This window comes from Engystomops pustulosus, chromosome 6 (assembly GCF_040894005.1).
Source record: "Engystomops pustulosus chromosome 6, aEngPut4.maternal, whole genome shotgun sequence".
Classification (NCBI taxonomy): domain Eukaryota; kingdom Metazoa; phylum Chordata; class Amphibia; order Anura; family Leptodactylidae; genus Engystomops; species Engystomops pustulosus.
This window is the reverse complement of record NC_092416.1, coordinates 53,781,509-53,801,225: the sequence shown is the minus strand read 5'-3', so window position 1 is coordinate 53,801,225 and position 19,717 is coordinate 53,781,509. Positions and strand designations below refer to the sequence as shown.

The window sequence follows — 19,717 nt, the reverse complement described above, 5'->3', positions numbered from 1 at the left end:
ATAGCTGATAAACTGGACTTTAAAGGGACTGCCTTATAGAGATAACCCTTCTATATCTGAAACCGGCCTGGTGTTCAGCTCATCTGGTTTGAAACCCCCTTGGTACCAAGTGTCTATGGACAGAGCCCCTCAATACATTATATGAATATCTGTTAGACTTTTACTGTCTGAGACAATGATTGTCTTATCAGGATGGTTATAAAGAAGATGCATATAAGGCGAGCAGTTATATTGAAAATGCTCGGTAATATTGTTGGCTTATGAATGGAATGATGTGTGTACATCAGTAAGTGTTGTGTCTACAGTGCATCTATGTCTATCACTGCACCCTGTAGTATGTTGATGAACCTAGATGATCAGGATGCTGTGAACATGTCATGGAAATTAGCATTCTATATTTTGTAATGGCCGTAAGCAATCCTGCGTTTGTGGGGGCTTGTGACTGGTGGGGGCTCTTTGTTCTGTCTTTCCCTACTACCTATCCAAAACACAGTCTTCTATTTGGAGCTACACCACACTTAGAACATAATTAAACTCTGTTGATCATCATAGATAAATCTCCTTGCATCGCCTGTGGCTACATTTAAAATGAGCAGTATGAGACGCATTGAATAAATTCTGTAGATTTAAAGCATCATACAGTTTGTGCCTTTGGGATTTTTCTTGTTACTTGATTAGTGCAATGTGTATTATAAAGTCAGAAAATCCAAAAACCCGGAAGATCTTTCATTGAAGGTAAAGCGAGCATTTTGGCCACAGAATGGACTTTGCAGTGGCTCTTTGCGTGTGTGGTTAAAGAGCATCCGACACCATGATTTAGCAAACTGAGACAACTGCTACCTTATGTGGGGCTATTCACACATGTCACTAAAATTGCTGTGGAGTCGGTGAGCCAAACCTTTGACTCAATTTCCCAAACTTTGATTCCGACTGCAGTTCCACCAAAATGGTCACTGACTCCGACTCCACAGTCCTGTTTTTACGGGCATTCCTACCCAGTGCCTTATTCTTCGAATCTATAGCAGAGGAACTGTCATGCAGCCTGTCATGAGTTGTGTGCTGTGCCCTGCTGACAGTCCAATTCAGCACTTCCATAACTGATGTAGCGGTGAGTGCAGCTGAGAAGTTCTCACTGCTCCCGGGTACACTCCTGCCTCTCCGCTCTGTGTTTTGACTCCGTACACTGGTTGTATGCATTTAGGTCAGGACCCAGAGTAGAGTGCCTACAGGAGAGGACCATCGGCAACAGGCCAAAAAAGTTTGCAGTAAAAATACAAAATTTATTGAAAAAACATTAAATGTGTGATCACATCATAAGTAACAAAAAGGGGGTGACACATTTCAGACCTACAAAACGGGGTCCTTACTTGTCAGCTGTACTGCTGTTGGGTCCTCTACTGCTCCTGAAGCAGTGCTGCACGAGACACAGAGCACATGGAGAAGAGAAGACGTTGCAGGGAGAAGAGGAGTAAAGAAGAGTATTTATTTTTGGCAAAATCAAAATTGTCACTGTTTTTGTTTTTTGCTTTTTTTTGTGTGTGCGCTTGGTGTGTGTTTGTGTAGCCCCCCACTCCCGTCCCCCCCAGGGAGATATGCACATGGAATGGACATTTTTACGTCCAGACTGTGTACATATACACATTCTCTTGTTTCTCGGTAAACTGTATAGGTATTGTGTTTATCTGTCTATACTTAAGACACTTAAGATACTTAAGAATCAACTGTATGTAATTTAAAACTGAAACAAATAAAATTTATTGGGGGGAAAAAAATTGTCACTGATACCTATGATATACTGTCTAGCTGCCCATTCCATGCCAAAACTTCACTTTTGCCAAAGTGCTGAAGCTGTGAATCTCAGGGTTCTGGCTCATCATATTGGAGTGACGTAACTGAAAGGGGAAGAGACTTGGCCAAAAACGGTGGTATAATAACAGATACTCCTATGTATACAGTGGCTAGTAATGGGCCGCCACGGGACCCAGAAGGTCACAGGAAGTTCCAAAGGTGTCAGGCATGTCTGTCAAGCGGAAGGGGAAGTTTAGTAGGTGGACCTTATTAGGGTATTGTGCTCACCCTGGTAAGTGGACCCCCCCCCCCCCTAGAAATGATGCTGCCAGATTCAGTCTGTTTCCCATCTTTCTGCTTTGATGCTCCTACAAAACCGTTACTTTCAGGACCTTCAGGCTTTTGCTTGAAAACAAGTATGGACAATGACTAGCGTATTGGAGCAGATAATGATGGACATGTCCCAAAACTTCTCCTAGGCATAATGGACGTCTGCTTTGGCATAAGCATATATATAGTTTCCACTAATTTGGGAGTAAGCGTTTTTTTCCAGAAAATATTACTTTCACTTGAGATCCTTATTAAAGATTGCGGAGTGGCTCCTGAATTCATAACTTGGACCATTGTGGACAACACCTTTCCAGTACAATAGAGGATATATGCTGAATGCAGCTGTAATATATTAAATTACCCTCTAAGTGTTCACTTAAATTCAATCCATTGCCCTGCCGGAATATAATTTACTAGCGCTCAGAGACTCTGGTCTCAAATCTATTTCATTTTTTTATATGCAGGAGCCACCAGGAGAATAGTCCCGCTCAAGGTTACAAGAATGTCAGCAATTTAGCCTAGTTTTCGAATAATTTCTTTCATTCATGTAGTATACTGAGATTGAGTGGAAAACTATGTATTCTTGGCTTTTGTTATATTTGTATTGTGTTGCAGCAGTCCGCCATGCTTTATATCCGTAATATCCTTTATGTCCGTAATAGACCAGGGCCTTTTATAGCTCTACTTTAACAAGAAGCTGATTATTTTGAGTGAAAGAACGTTTTGTAATGCTTCGTTCTCAACTTCACTGGCTCTTTATCTTGTTTGGCCACTGACCTGTAGAATGGCATCTCTTCTGAATCAGTCTTGCTAGACACAAGACAGACTAGACTATCACAGAGGCATCAGATTACAAAGACTTCTGTGAATAGGGCAGTGTTGAGAATGAGAAATGAGGTAGGACACTTGCAAGCACAGTCAGGTAAATGTTAAAGGACCTGCCACCAGATTTTGACCACCCTGACTGATGATAAAGAGTTATAAGTCCTCCCCGTATCACCTAAAATTAGCTGCCAATGGGACACTGTACCTCAATTACAGACATTTTTCTGATATGAAAATGAGCTTTTCTGACTCCTGTCTGGTATTTGTGACTCTTCTCTCTCCCAGGCTGCCAGTGAGCCTAGCCCCATTATTGTGACTGACAGCTATATGTCCCTTCAAATCACTGCTCTGCCCCTTGTACTTTTGGACTATCTGCTAATATTCAGACATATAAAGCTTTATGTACTTATAAGAAATATTGACAATTTTTTTTACATGGTGCCTTGTATTACATTCATAACATGGACCAGAGTGACATCATCACAGGTCCTTTAGCTTTATAACAATAGCAAATTGTACACCATGTATGTGATCACATGAAATCACAGCAGCCTCCATGGAGGATAGAGAGGAGTAGAAGTCCATGGAGGTAGCGGTGGAGGTAGTTTGCTATTGTTAAGAGGCTAAAGGACCTGTGATGATGTCACTCTGGTCACATGTCATGAACTGAGACCAGTAAGGAGGCAAAAGGTAAGGGGAGTATTAGATGGGAGAGGCCGGATGAGCAGGATACACCCTCTTTGATGGCAGGTAATCTAAGATAAAAGATGATTTATGTGGATGTAAGGGAAACAATTTTTAGCTAAAAGGGTGTCAGTCAGTCAGTTAATATGGCTCTATAGGTACCTGTCACTGGCTGTAAATTTGGTGACAGGTTCCCTAAAAGTTTATACTTGCCTAGAGTTCTCTAATAAGGCTCCTCGGACCCATCTCTGGTGCTCTCAGCACATTGATGCCGGGGTGTACTGCATCAGTTTCATTGCCTCACTGGATAAGCTCTGGACAGAGGCAAGTATATGTGGATTTTTTTTTTTTTTTTAATTTTTGTGATGACGAAAGGAAATATTAGAGTGATTTGGGAGACTAAACTACCAATACATAAGGACTCTTGTTGGGGGGTAGTATCCCAAATCACCCTGTTAGGTTCCCTTTTAATGCATTTTATATTGAGTAAGGTTTGGAATTTTGAATTAATAAAAGTAGCAAGTTTTTGAATCTTAATTTAGACTTTTTTTTTTTTTTTTTTTTTTTTTTTTACAGGAAACCATTATTTAGCAATTTGTATCAGTTCTATTTTTACATGCTTTCACTGCAAGTCTGTTCCACGAAGGGATATCCCATTAGATAAAGTACAGATTTTTCTCTAGCGTTGGTACAATAAGGGAAACTGTGTTGACTCCTACTAATGTGCATTCATTGTGACAGCTACCATCTGTCATTCAGGGCAGCTTCCAAAACCCAGCTTTTGTTTTGAGGAAAACACCAAAATTTACTCGAGTCAATGTTTTCACATAATTGGGTTGAGTGTGCGAAAGGCTTTTTTTCGAGGTTGTCTACGAGTGTGCTCTACACAATCTCATTTGGCACACACCTCCCCAAGTATAATGAGTGATCTATATGGCCAGTCACGTGGCCGTATATTGTTCATTTTGATTAAATGACCTTTCATTTCAGTTGACAGGTTTTGTATGGTTGTCTATGTGTGCGTATTCCTTGCCCGAATCCATCATTTAATTCCTGCCTCCGCAGCTGTCTCCAATCTTCTGTATAATTAAGCCGGTCAACTCTGGAACAAATATGAAGCAGTGATTTACATTTTCTTATCTTTTAGCATTTTATTTAATTATTTTACTAATATATATTTTTTTTGTATAGTTTTTTTTTTTCCAGGTTTATCTTCAGGTCACATACACAAGGGATGTTGCAATTAACACAGTCATTGCAGCTGTATAATTCCAGCTTCACATATTTGACACCGGTCCAGGAAATAAAGAAAATCTCTCTTTGGGGATGTATGTTTAAAGCTTTAAGCACTTTATAGAAGAAGCTTTATCATACTCCAGGAGAACATGTCCTTACTGGTGTCTCCATTGCAGAAGAGAAGCAGATGTAGCCATCTGCTAATGTGAAGGGCTCTGTGCTGTGTACCTTTTTATAGGAGTGAATGCAATTTGTTGTATTGTGTGAGTAAGCTATACCCTGCGTCCCTACCAGAGAAGGAGCTGCACAGTGGTGGGGGCTGTTATAATTGTTGTGTTGTTTAAAGCCCCCCAAAGCACTTCAGCCTAACTCTCATATTCCTAAAGTTAATATTTGGTGTGGAAGGAGCAGGTAAAATAATAAAAACACAGGCATGTGTGGGCATAGCCCTTCATCACATTACAAATAGTCCGGTTAGGTATGTCGTGGTAACGTGTTCCCCCACTGTCATAATGGCTATTACTGTAACCCACTCTAAGGGCATATCCATTAAAGTTTACATAAGGGGGGTCTACAAGAACAGATATTAGAAAAAAATCCAAAACACAGATGCCACTGTGGTAATATTTCCTAATTAAAATATGATGTGTGTTTATCCCAAATGTATGAAAATTAACTTTCCTCCAGTAGTACAGAAGTTTTAGTGCCATCTATGAGAGCTAATAGGTCATAAAATGAATTTCCCAAGATGAGTTTCTGGTCCTACATGACTTCCTACTACTTCACCAACATAGCCATCTCCGAAGAAGTACGGTAACCGTTCCATTGTGAAGTTTATCCTCCTTGGATATGCTCTTGTATGAAGAGATGTAGTACATATCCAAAGACTGAAATAATGGCAAGTTCTGGAGAGCCTCTCCATTGACCATCATCCTACTTCACTATGTGACTAGGTTATTTAATGCACCAAATGATTTTTGTGGTTAGGCAACGTGTCGGCTGTAGTGATACTTGTTCCTTGCTGGGTTTGTACCATGCAGATGGTAAGGTTTTCTGCAAACTGCTCAGTTAATTACTTGACACATGGAGACCACCAACCCCAAACATGGTGTTTTACCAGAGAGACCACTTTAGCATCATTAAATCTCTTATATAGTGTAGGTCTTAATTTTAGTTGTCTTTCTAGTAGAGTGCTGTTAAATTTGGTAGAAGATTTTTATATCCTTTTATGTAACCATTTGATTTATTTTATTTCATCCGTAGCTTCCACATTACTGCAGGCCTTCTTAAATTTACCGTTGGGAATCACAGACAGAATATAATAAAGTGCAGCCTGGTGGTTTTTTTTCTTCTCTGGGGCCAAATTGGATGATCTTCCGAGATGTGACTTTTGAGATTACCGTACAGCGGAATGCTTTTATTTATTCGCAAATAACATTTTATATGTTAGAAATGCCCTTAAACCATCTAATTTATTGCAAAGCTTAATTGCTATATTTTGGAACAAGTTGAGATAGGAAGAATTAAATTAACAGGAGAGGAAGTGTTTTGAAGTGATGTACAAAATTCCCCCGAAACAAGTCTGGTCTGAGACAATATAATATATAGCTATTTCTTTGTTCTTGTAATGTCACTATGTCCACAGACTGTAAATGAAGTTTATGGGCTACAATTCTGGCCACAGGACAACAGTGACCTGACCTGAACCTATGGTCCTTCCAACTCCTCTGAGTATTGGACTCAATATGATATGCAGTTTCTTTGTCTTTACTTCACGAAACTTTAACACCCCTTACTTGTTTATGGTTGCCAAGCCACCCTTTAGTGAACATTTGTGATCAAGCCACAGCCCCTGATGGAACTTGGCATCCATTTGGAAAACATGATCTACTTCCTTAGCCATATTAGAATTTGTTAAATGTTCACTTGTCTTACATATTCTCATTTTTAACCATTTTGTTGTTAAAATATACGTGTGTTATGTATGGCCAGCTTAGGGGAGATGTCACAAAATAAAGATCATGAGCTGTCAATGATGGTGCCTTGTCGCCCACCTTAGAACGCTACCCGGATAGTTGTAGGGAAGGGGGTCCAATAAGTTTTCAGTGTTCTTGTCTGCCTTAGCTTTTCTTACATTAGATTATTCTTGCTCTCATCAGTTCCCCAATGGTATTGCACCTAATGGCAACGCAAATGTGAACAAAGAACTGCGAAGAAGAGAGAAAACTGGTATTGTGTTGGGCTTATTACAATCTATCAAGTGTCTTAAAGTTAGACAGGGAATAGTTATATGGAAAGTTTTCGCCCTTTTTCACCTGATATTTATTGCCTTGTTTTACTAGTTTTTGCGCATTTGATGAAAACCTACACCTACTTGCCTGAAAACCACCTACATCCCCGTAAAGAAGACCTACTCAGTAGTTATTACCCATCTATAGAATCCTATAGCACCCTGTGACAAAATAGCATTGTCCTTGTATCTGTTTCTCATCGAATGTCAGATTCATCTGTGATTAATACAATATGCTGTCCTATAAATATTCCCACCTAGCAGATTTTTTTAACAACATGGACACAGGGGAAACATAGACTTTGCATATAAAGTGCCCATAACATAAGGCAGTTCAAGGGCAATGAGTTTTCTGCCAGACGGAGCATGGCTGCATTATTTTGCATTAGTCACTTATGAGGTTTGTGCTCTGAACATGGCTGTGGGCATTGTATTTAGTGTGAAATTAATGTGTTACAAGATGAATATGCATAAGAGGTCGCTGGTAATCCACTTGGTTCCATAATGAGTCTGAAGTGATTGTTGTATCTGCATGAATGATTAGGATTATGTATGGTATAATGGGTCTCCCGTTTTCCTACTTCTGAATGGGGCTCAACTGCTATGCCGGAAACCATTTCATTCCAACAAACTGTGCCACTCCTGTCTATAAAGTGGACCCTTTAAATGGGATTATTCACGTTGTCCTAGGTAACATCCTGTAATGTCTTGTACATCCATATTTCAACATTTGTCATCCAGGACTGAAGAAGCTGCATAGGATTTACTGTAGGATGAATACCTTGATGGCTGCCATAGTTACTGATAACCCCCGGGTCGTGTGTCCGTACCATTTCTGGCACAAATTGGAACGTTGTGTACAGTGGAAGTTGAATTGCACCATGGACTTGACATATGTTAATTATAGTGTTGCCCATTACTTTTCATGGTTTCCTTAGCAACTAGTAACATACTGGGTCTGCCAGCTGACCTCTTGTCATCTGTTGCTAAGGATACCGCGAAAAGCACAAACTTTTAACAGGAAGTCTGAACATGAACTTTAAAGGGAACTTTGTAGTTGTTTTCTCCCTAATGCAATGGTCCCATTCTACTCCAATAGAGTACATGGACCGGTGAGGGGGCTACATGAGAAAACGGCAGCTGGAACTTCTGCTGACTGAAGGTGTGGTGGAGGTGCCTAGCCACGGCACTACTACTCCTCATACCTCTTGCTACCTACAGCCCTGGTATAGTGGACACTGGGAAGCATAAAGAGCAGAAGTGCTTTGCTAGGCCACCCCCACAACTTCAGCAGGCTATTACTCCTGCTTCATCCTCCTTATGCTCCCCAGGACTAAATGATCTCTGGCCTGCCATTGGGCTGCGGGCCAGAGGCTTAGGAACACTGCCATAATGAGTTTGCCTAGTCATGCGGTCAAAACCCTCATTGTAGAATAAGTAGGCCTGACAATCCACTCTGTTTTTCCAAAACCCTTCTTGAAATGTTGCACTTAATTTCCTTTTGCGTGTACAAAATTAAAGGGACCAGTTTTCTCTTCCCCTCTCTCAGCAGGAAGTCCCAGCACAATCGGCCGTATTACTCCCTGCTAATTGGCTGAATATAATCCATCTCCTGAATATAATCTTTTTCTCATGTATTCACTCATTGCTAGATTTTTAACTTCTACACAAAACACACAATCTTTGCCAATCAGCCAGAAAAGGTTTGCATTGACTGGCCAGGATATTCATTCGGCCAACTGTGCCCTAGTCGTCAGGTTTGCCAGTTTGTTGTTAAACCCCTTTTGAATTTCATTTTTTTGTTTTGTTGCGTTTGCTGCACCTTTACAAATATATCTGGACTTCTTGGCAGTGTTTGCAATAAAATCTTGGGGATAAAGCAGTGTTTGAACTTGTCCAGCTTTGCCGAGTTTAATTTTCTGTATGATAGATGCATGTTGCTTGTATGGCTTCTTCAAAGTGTCCACAGAAGCCGTGTTTAATCTTCACAAGGCATTATTACCTGCATGTGAAGAGTTGTTATTATGTGCTCCAAGTACCTATTCATGCAAGGAAGCGCGCCGGGGATTTTATGGAAGGTGACTGATGTAATCGCTTTCAGGTCTGCACATCGTTATTAAGTTGAATTTTAAGGATGTACCGGGAGAGGGTTGAGGCGGCCATGGATGAAATTTGTTTGGCCTGGCGCTTGGTATAAGAATACTGGAGCCCATCTTGGTTTTGTCGTGAACGGTTCTTGCGTAACAGTCTGGTTTATTTAAAAAACCAAACGCAAATGCCTTAGCTGTTCAGTAACCATGGCAACCTACATCTGTAGATGTATTAAGCCTCGCATGTACGAGACGGATGGAAAAAAGGTGCTCATTATAGATCCGCAGGGTGTCACATTTTTCAATATTTTGGGGGAGCAAACTGGAACTACCGACCAGAAGTTGTTCATTCATTGCCCAGCAGTGCCACCCAAGTTCACTCAATGCAAGGACCTAGTGTTCTTGGGTTCCTTAAAGAGACCACCTTATTAGGCTGATATGGTCTCTCCTATAGCCAAACTAGTCCCCTACTCTGTGCTGTGAGGAGCCAAAATCTAAATTCCCGATCACATGGAGAAATAAAACTAACACTCTGCCTGGTATGGACAGCAATACAACAATACCTCTCCTCTGAGATGGGCTTGACATGAGGTTTTCTAGTAGGGGATTTAGTTTTGTATACAGTGTATTTTTATTGATGTGGGATTTAAATATGCAGTGACTTTTTATTTATTGAGCCAGACATCATATTTCAACCTTTTGTAGTGGCTATAGCGCCCCCACAGAAGAAATTTAGTATTTCAAATTTCCCATTAAAGTAGTGGGATAGAAAGCTATGTTCTGTAGGCCCAGAATTTCTACTGAAGGCCACACTCCTCTATTGCTTATGCACTCAACTCTATGTCCCCTCTTATACCAGCCATTCAATAAAAGAGAGTAGAATTGCTCATAATATTCCCCTACAGCCCGGCTCATTATAGACTTGGAGTTAACTTCCTAATTGGATTTTGGGAGTTGGTCAATGAACATGATAGCACCCACCGGTCAGGCTTTGACACTTAAAGATTGAGGATGGATAGGAAAGATCATTAAAATCACCAGACCCCCATAGTAGCTCCATGCTCTCTTTAAGTAATGTACAGTAATTTATAGCCATGCATAATGGACCTGGTATGTAGGTCATATCACATGTGAATTCGGTGTCAGGAGCAGGACATGTGGCTCTATGGCAGATGAACAGTCTGTCAGCACCATTGTGTGTAATGCCAGAGAGCAAATAAAGCTCTGGTTGTTTGAGCAGCTATTCTGTTCCAGGAAACCCTGTAGAGACGAGCTGCAGACGTGTTCTGAGCTATTGCAATGAATGTGATCGTATCCCGGAGTATTACATCCCTTAACATTAATCCTTCGACTAGTAATAACTAGACATTTCTAAAGGGGTTGTTGGGAACAGCTCCACCCTGGTGCATGGGTCTTGTCAGGTATTGCAGCTTATACCTATACAAGTCATCTGCTTGTTTGGGAAGCTGATATTTCTTCTCGTTGTGCAGTAGGGTGAGTGCACTTTAAGAAAGTCCAGCCCCAGCACCACTGTTGATGGAGTAATAACAGGCTTGTGTCTAATATGGTGTTTCCCTGTGAACTAAAAATGACAGTCTGTGTTTTACACAATGGGGTGTACAAGTCCGCAGATTCCCAAATCTCTGGAGATAAAGCAAGAACAATTGACTGAACTTTTTCTTCCTCCATCTCTGAATGATGGCTCTGTGTAATGACTAGAGGCCTAGCTGTGTTGGTTGCTATGAGCGATGTTCCTGTTTATCGGTGAAGGTATTTTTAATTGGTGCGGGGCCCGTCCTATAATCTGGGTGTTGTCAGACATTGACTCATGAGGTAGGATTAGCCTTGTCCCAGTTTTGCACACGTGACTTTTTGGTTATAGATTTGCTATAGGTCATGACTGGAATTTTACTGGCCTCATCCTTCGTATCAGTAACTGATGACCATTTTACAACCATGACCAAAATTTCAGTTTTTCGCTTTGGTAGGTTATTTGTATCTCCCACAACGCTATGTTATGGACACTCCACGTCCCTGGTCTATTCTATATCATTGGGGACGCCTCTCAACCAATCTCTGCATGGAATAGTGTCATTTGGCGCCCACTCCTGGCGTTTCCTGTGGGGTCTGTGGATATCAAGTTGAGTGCAGTAAAGAAATAGCATCAATAATGTACAAGCAGGATGAGGAGGAAAGTGACAATTTTATTATTTTGGCCTCCTGTAGATCTACTTTATCTATGATTGATTCATTGTTTTTATCATTTACAACCTTTTTAAGTGAATTCTGATAATTCTCTGACGACCAACTTTGTTGGTATGATTTAAAGTTGGGTCAGCATGGTGGCTGTATAGGGCAGCAAGGTGGCTTACTGGTTAGCATTACAGCCTTGCAGCACTGGGAACCTGGGTTCTTCCCAGGTCAACATTTGCAACGAGTTTGTATGTTCTCTCCGTGTTTGTGTTGGTTTCCTCCGGGTCCTCTGGTTTCCCCCCACACTCCAAAACATACCGGTAGGTTGATTAGATTGTGAGGCCCAGGGACTGATTTGGCGAACTCTATGCAGCGCTGCGTAATTAGTGTGTGCTTTATAAATAAAGGAATTATATTAAATTTGCGTAAAGAGGGAAATTAAGACAGTGTAGCAAAGTGATTGGACTATGTATAATTGTGAATGCAGCTGGACTATAATACATACTGGAACTCACAGAATTAGTTAAACTTTATTTCAGACTGGATTGACCATTGAGGTGATATGTTATAGCAGCTCTATTCAGCTTCTCATCCAACACTGTGGAGACTTTGCTCTTCCCCTTCCCTCTGCATAGAGCTTCTATGTAACCTGACATGGCTTCTGAGATCCTGTCTTGTTGCCTACAGTGTTAAAAAGTAGAATAGAATGGAGGGAAAGAACATAAGAGCAGACAGGATAGCCCATTTGTCTGACAAGATGTATTACAAAGTTTCTTGTCACATATTTTAATTATGGAAAGTTTATTGACAGTTTAATATAATGTAGGGAGTTTCACATCTAAAATTCTCATCTTTTTAGCTGGAGCAAAGAATGGATATAAAGGGGGTCTATCTTGCTGGAAGATCTTGCATTTGCATTACACTAAAGTCTGAAAGCATCTCTATGCTACCTCTACCGTTTTCGAATACGGCGACGTTCATAAGTCAATGGACTTATTACCCACCGTACCTTGTAAAAAAATATAGAGAATGTTTCACTTTTGTATGCATTTACGTTCCGGAAGTCTATAGGAATGTATTAAAACGCTCTTCATACAGTTATGCATCTGTATGCTGGTGTATGTTTATGTATTATCCAGGGATTTGGGGGTTGAGCAAGCTAGTAACCTCATTTGCCAACCCACCGTATTTTATACGGGTGGATCCGGTGAAATGCATGCGTATACAGTTTAAAAAGTTTTGTATATACAGCCAAATACAGCGCTGAAATACATAACTGAAAAAAGCATACATGTGTGAGAGGCCTAACACCCATTTTCTATGTACACTGTGTAATGTTTTATTTAGCCTGTGGGGGCACTGCAGGCAGTCTGAATACATACACCTTGTGTTCCCATAATAGTTGGGGGTCAGCTTGGTGAGAAGTAATTGTCCCTTCCAAGGATTTATTCTTTTCTGAACTCTGGGGTGATACAGGATTACGTATGTCAGAGGAACACATCATTGTCGCATATCTATGACCTGAAGATGTTTTTTGTCTGCATTTTGGGTGTCTGTGAATCTATAGTTTATCAATAGTAAATGGCTTATGGTACAATCCAATCTTTAGAATTGTCCATGTCACATTTCGGAAGGTCTGTTCAATTTTTTCTTTTTTTGGAAGATGTTTAATCCATTTCCTTTCATAAGAACAATCTAAATTGCATTACCAAAATTGCTGTCTATTATTGGAGCGCTATTTACGGGGATTATGCAGAGCTATCCGCAGCATCAGTCTATGCTAAATTAGTGTTTCAGCGGTAAGACTGTAATAATGCAATTATGTTGTTCGGTTTATTGACAGTATATTTTCTTTTTGACTCATTAGGGAATGGGATTACGCAAGGTTAATCCTCTGTAGGTTTAAGAATAACAGAATATGTAGCAGACTATGTTCACAGCTGCGCAAGTTAAAAGGTAGTGCATAACCCCCACCCCCGGTGAAGTTTTAGAATATTATTCTTATGGCAAAAAATGGTAACTCTTTTAATGAGTGGTTACTATACAAACCCACTATAGCTGCTAGCATAATCTCCACTATTTATTTATTTTTTAAGGGATACATACTTTTTATTATCTTTTGCTTCCTTGTTCCCCTCAACTTAAAGGAAATCTACCATCAAAATCATGCATGGTTAAACCAGGGACACTTACTTATGCGGTAGATCCAGGCACTGTGACTGTGGTAACCGTCTTATATTTTATATACACGGCCTCCTGCCTTATAAAATCAACTTTTACAATTTATCTTATTACCACAGGACCTCCGTGCTTCAGATTCATAGGCAGTTACATTGTGCAATGAGCACATCCTCCCTTCCATTGTGTGCTGTATTCCTCAGATTCGGTGAGATAACATCAGGCAGAGGGAGGGGGGGCACGAGTACTGAGTGAGTAATGTAAACGTTAGGGGTCCAACTGCTGGGACCCCCAGCAATCGCAAGAAGAGGGATCATTTTCTCATTAAATGATGGAGTGGCTTGATGCATATTCCAACTGCTGCTCCATTACCGGGACCCTCCAGTCATGGCTGATACATTGAAGTACAGGCTGTCCCCGGGTTACGCACAGGATAGGTCCTGTAGGTTTGTTCTTAAGTTGAGTTTGTAAGTTGGAACTTTAGATTTTATAATTGTAACCCCAGACAAAATTATTTTGAATTCTGTAACAATTCGAATTCAAAACTTCTGGTTTGTCATAAGAACCAGGATTAACAATAAATGATAATTGCAGACGCCTTTGATAACTGTTACAGTTGATTATTGTAGCCTGGGGGTAAAGTACAATAAATTACCAAAATCCATTTGTAAGTATGGGTCGTCTGTAAGTCAGGTGTTCTTATGTCGGGGACTGCCTGTATATCTTGTGCAGGGCCTGAAAGGAGGAGCATGACTCAAGGATGTAGCAAGGGTCTATGAATACAGGCCCTGCTTTATTCATTGAATTCACTTTGTCTGGAGTGTTCCTTTAAATACTATAGGAATGTCGGTCCGCTATCCCTAGCACTCTCATAGATGGTGAATGGAAGTGCTGGAGATAGCTGATATACTGGCAATTCCAATGTTATCACAGTATTGAATGGAGTAACGGGACGACCTGTCACTCCATCCATTAATGAGACCAGCACCCTTTTCTTGAGATCAGTAGGGGGTCCCAGTAATAGGGATCCCAGTAGTAGGGGTCCCCCCACTGATCAGATTGTTATCCCCTCTCCTGTGGATAGGAGGTAATTTGCAAACCTGGTACAAGCCATTTTAAAGTGGTGTGTTATAAAGGGTCATTTACCTGTCGGACATGTATGGCATATACAGTGGATGGGAATACCACACTAAAAGTAAGTGGATGGAAGACTAGAATTTACTTACATAACAAAACCTCCAATTAACAACATTAAGGGTTTAAATTTACCTCTTTATTTCTACGCCCTGGCCTTGAGATCCTGCTTGTTGGACGAGGATACAGAGATCTATGACAGGCTCCTTTTATGAGACCTCATTGCCATTCAGCCGGAGTCGCTGTGGATGGGGACGTAGTGCCAGAGTAAACTGTCAGATCTGCGGCATCATTTGCATCTGGCGTTGTCCCAGCACCCAAACCATCCACTCTGCAACAGGAAATAAACCTCCTCAGCCGCGCACGAGCCTTTGTCCCGCTCCTATTCAGGACTGTGTACAGAACTTTACCTGGGAATGAAACCGAGCAGTCACATGAAATGGGAATCTATCCATCTTATGTAACATCTTGTAGCCATGATGAATCCGGACAGAAAATAACTTTACCAATTGCATGAGTTCTCGGGGTTTTTTTCCTGATCCTCCCTCCCCAAATCTTGTCCAGTGAGCTGAACAGGGTCATAATTCATAGCAATAGGAAATAGTGGTTATCTGCAGAAAAAGCGCAGAAAGAGAATTATTCACTTCCCTGTGGGAAAGGTGCGGAAGGTCAGAAAAGCATCTTCTGGGATATCATTAGTAATAAAAATGCAAAACCACCAAAAATGTCAAATGTTCTTACCTGTAAATTCTGTTTTGTTAAAAGGTTGTTAAACATACCTCGTCTTTCAATCTCAATTAAGTGAGATACAAAGTGTTTAGACCACTGTATATATTTCTCCTAAGCATCTCCGCTTTCCTGATTCCAGAAAGGTCATTTGTGCTATTAGTTTTGCCACCTACTGTCAGGTGGGCGGACCTTGGCCAGTGCAGATATCATGGCACTGCCTAGCCAATGGGCGTCATTTACAGATATGAGCCTCCCCCGAGGCAAATCTACTTTCTAAGCATAGAAAAAAGAGCAGAGTTATAAGTTTAATAAAGTTCAAGTTATTCAGATCTCATGGAACAATTTCTTTTATTGTAATATGTGATGAAATAAGATAGAAGATTAATGGGAGTCCACCACCTCGTTGTGTGTTTATAATCTGTTGTCAGCGTGTTGTAGGAAAAAGCACTATGCTTTAAGAAAATACCTTTTATTATTTTTGTCCACTTTGTAGTTTCTGAGAAATTCCCATTATAATCTGCATGCTAATGAGGCAGTTTGTTTCCCCAGCATGTGTCCTTACTTGGACCATTGCCCTCTCCATCATATAAGCAGAAAATTTGTATTGGAAGCTACATGTCTAACTTTACAATGGTAATGGAGAAATGGAACAGGTATACATCTAGTTTTAGAAATGACATACCTACACATAAAGTACATATTTTCTTTCTCTTTTCAATATTTCATGTTGTAATATCTGAGCTATCACGGCTCAACTAAAACTAATCCATTTTCCTCCTTGCTTCTCCCTAGGTCTGGAGTATGGCAACATGAAGCTGAGCAGATCTGGTACGCTACAAATGCAAGACAAATACACGAATGGTTGTAAGTAGCATTGGATTTTCTTTCAGCTTAATTTGGTGCATTGCCTAGTGCACTGGTGGAGAACCTATGGCATGGGTGCCAGAGGTGGCACTCAGAGCCCTTTCTGTGGGCACCCAGGCCTTCACACCAGCACAGAATTTGCTAGACATGAGTCAAGGTTTCCTCCTGTGGTCCAAAACAATTTTAAAGCAATACCTCCTTTGCTGTTAGGACTGTGTGAGAAGTTATGTACAGAGATGAATTATGGCTGGAGTTCCTGCTCTGGGCCCCCTGATTCTTCCTCTTCGGGGGGGCCCTGGAAGGAAGCTACAATCAATATTTTCTTACTATTTTATTGGTGTCTTCAGGACGCCAATACGATTGAGACTTGTGATACAGTTGGGATTGATAGGTTACTGCTTAAATTGTCATGTTGGCACTTTGCAACTATTTCTCATAAGACAATGTATTCTCATATTTGGCTCCAAGGTTTGATTACATGCTCTTTTGCTTTGTATTGTGTCATCCAGTATTATTAACTGGCCTGAATAGCCGTTCATTAAGGATCATATTCTTTTCTGTTGATATTTGGATGGATTCTTGCATTTCTTGGATTAGCCTAATGTATGTAATGTGGCACAGCACAAGTCCCAGATGTATCTTGCTCTTTCTTGTGCACTTTCTTCTCTTCATTGCTCGCTCGCCTCTTTTATTTCTTGTGTGCCCTACCTTTGTGTCTTGGCTGTGATCAGATACATACCGTATTTTTCGGACTATAAGGCGCACAAAAATTCCTTTGATTTTCTTAGAAATCAAAGGTGCGCCTTATATATGAACCATACTTACAGACAACAGCTGCCTTGAACTGTGCACAGGTTTTGCCACCTGCTGGTCATTCATCCTTATAATCAGGTGCGTCTTATAGTCCAAAAAATACGGTACATGGGACAGATATGTTGCAAATGTAACAGGACCTTAGATGTTATCACCAAGATCACATGACCTGAAGTGGTCAATGATGTAACAGAGCTCTCTCCATGTTCTACACAGCAGTGATACCTGTCAATCAGGAACAAGGAGGCAGGGCAAGTAAAATTTACTGTGCAGGATTCATTTAGTATGACTGCACTCACATTAGGTGAGTTGCCTATAAATGATGCCGTTTGCAGGTTACAAACTGATTTGTTTTCTATTTTTTTTTTTAACATTGCAGCTTTGGAAAGGAATAGTTTAGGAATAAGGGTGATGTCACACATGGCGTTTTTAGGCCGTTTTTGGTTCAGATTCAATGCGTTTTCAGATTGCGCAAAAAAGGACAATCTGAACGTTTTACAAATTCAGAAAATCGGACAAAAACACATGCATTTTTTTACGATCTGAAAATGCACTAACCAAAAACGGCCTAAAAACGCCATGTGTGACATCACCCTAAGGGCAATGTTTTTTTTATTATAATTTTTAGTTAAGTATTTATTTTGGGTGTGTTAATCTGTATTGGCCGGTTCTCTATAATGATGCACTTGCTTGCTCACTTTATGGAATGGATCCATGATTACCCTTTCTTCTCTCTTTATGGCAATTTTCCCTTCTTCTATGCTTTCTGTTTTATGATTCCGTGTATCCATATATTTTTGCCATGTTCACGCACTTTCTCCTCTAATATAGCACACGTGATTTTTGCCTCTTCATTTGGCGCGCTTGCACTTGTCTCTCTGTGTATCACAATATGCTCATTTTTTTTATAAATTTCTCCGTAATTGTGTGTAAACCTGGTACCTCCCTCTATTAACAATGTCCTTTTAAACAAGTTTTTTAGCTGTCATATTTTAAGAGATGAAACATTTGAACCTTGTCAGATTAATAGTAAAAGGCTTAAATTGTGTTCCAGCTTTTCAAGAGAAGCCTGTCTCTAATGTGTGCTAGCAGCCGGCAGAACCCCCTATAAGGGGTCTGAGCTCGGGTAATCAAGCTGAAAACGGCCATTGTGTTTTGGCTCCGCCCCCTCCTGCCACCTGCTGCATTCTATTCACGCTAAAGCGTTTGGCAATGTGTATTATCTACTGTGCACATAAACCAAAGCTACAATTATATTATTCTACCGGGAACATTTTACAGATCAGCGGCAGAGCCTCATGTTCTGCACAATTAGGGTCAAAATATGTCTTATTTTTATGAATTAAAAAATACATATGTTGACTTTTTTAAAAAATGAGAAGCAACAGGAAAGAAAAATTATATAATTTTATTTCATGAGCATATGTCACTTAATATGGATGAAGTGTGCAAGCTTCTGAGTTTTGGAGACCTTGCGCAGTCTGCACTTGTACAATCTGTGTGGTCAATTCAGTGCATTTCATGGGCAGATGCTGTCTTTAGTTCCTGCCAGATTACCCGAGCCTCGGCCAGTGTTACAGAGGATTATATAGAAAGAACAAATGTTTGCTACAAGGCCAAATGTGACCTTGTAAATTATGCATTAGCGGGACCACATAATATGTTTATTAAAATTTAAAATTGCCATTCAGTAATGTTTTTCTTTTTTGCGGGTGGCTAGCCACTCGTGGATTTTTAGATCGAGAGATAGTTAATTGCCAGCTGTTAGTGTTATATTAAGACGTATAGTTCTAAATGATTTATATACCGTATATACTCGAGTATAAGCCGACCCGAGTATAAGCCGAGGCCCCTAATTTTACCACAAAATACTGGGAAAACCTATTGACTCGAGTATAAGCCGAGGGTGGGAAATGCATTGGTCACAGCCTCTTCAGTATATAGCCAGCCCCTGCCCCAGTGTATATAGCCAGCCAGCCAGCCCCTGCCCCAGTGTATATAGCCAGCCAGCCAGCCCCTGCCCCAGTGTATATAGCCAGCCCCTGCCCCAGTGTATATAGCCAGCCAGCCAGCCCCTGCCCCAGTGTATATAGCCAGCCAGCCAGCCCCTGCCCCAGTGTATATAGCCAGCCAGCCAGCCCCTGCCCCAGTGTATATAGCCAGCCAGCCAGCCCCTGCCCCAGTGTATATAGCCAGCCAGCCAGCCCCTGCCCCAGTGTATATAGCCAGCCAGCCAGCCCCTGCCCCAGTGTATATAGCCTGCCAGCCCCTGCCCCAGTGTATATAGCCTGCCAGACCCTGCCCCAGTGTATATAGCCTGCCGCCGCTGCCGGACAGATCGCACAGAAGATATACAGGGGTCACCGGAAAGGTGAGTTTAGATATATTTATTTTTTTGACTCGAGTATAAGCCGAGTCTGGGTTTTTCAGCACATTTTTTGTGCTGAAAAACTAGGCTTATACTCGAGTATATAAGGTATTTTATCTATCTACCGTGTATCTCTCATATATACATGTGTATTTAGATAAATCAATAATATATGCGCACACACACTTGGGTAAA

At 40.8% G+C, this 19,717-nt stretch overlaps 1 protein-coding gene across 7 annotated transcripts in view; it reads left to right on the top strand.

Moving 5' to 3' along the window:
• Nucleotides 1-19,717, top strand: part of KAZN (kazrin, periplakin interacting protein) — a 415,360-nt gene that overhangs the window by 294,441 nt on the left and 101,202 nt on the right. For all 7 annotated transcript variants that reach the window (XM_072156132.1, XM_072156131.1, XM_072156138.1 and 4 more), the window contains one exon: nucleotides 16,270-16,341. In XM_072156132.1, the coding sequence (XP_072012233.1) occupies nucleotides 16,270-16,341 (72 nt within the window). The remainder of the gene's footprint in view (nucleotides 1-16,269; nucleotides 16,342-19,717) is intronic.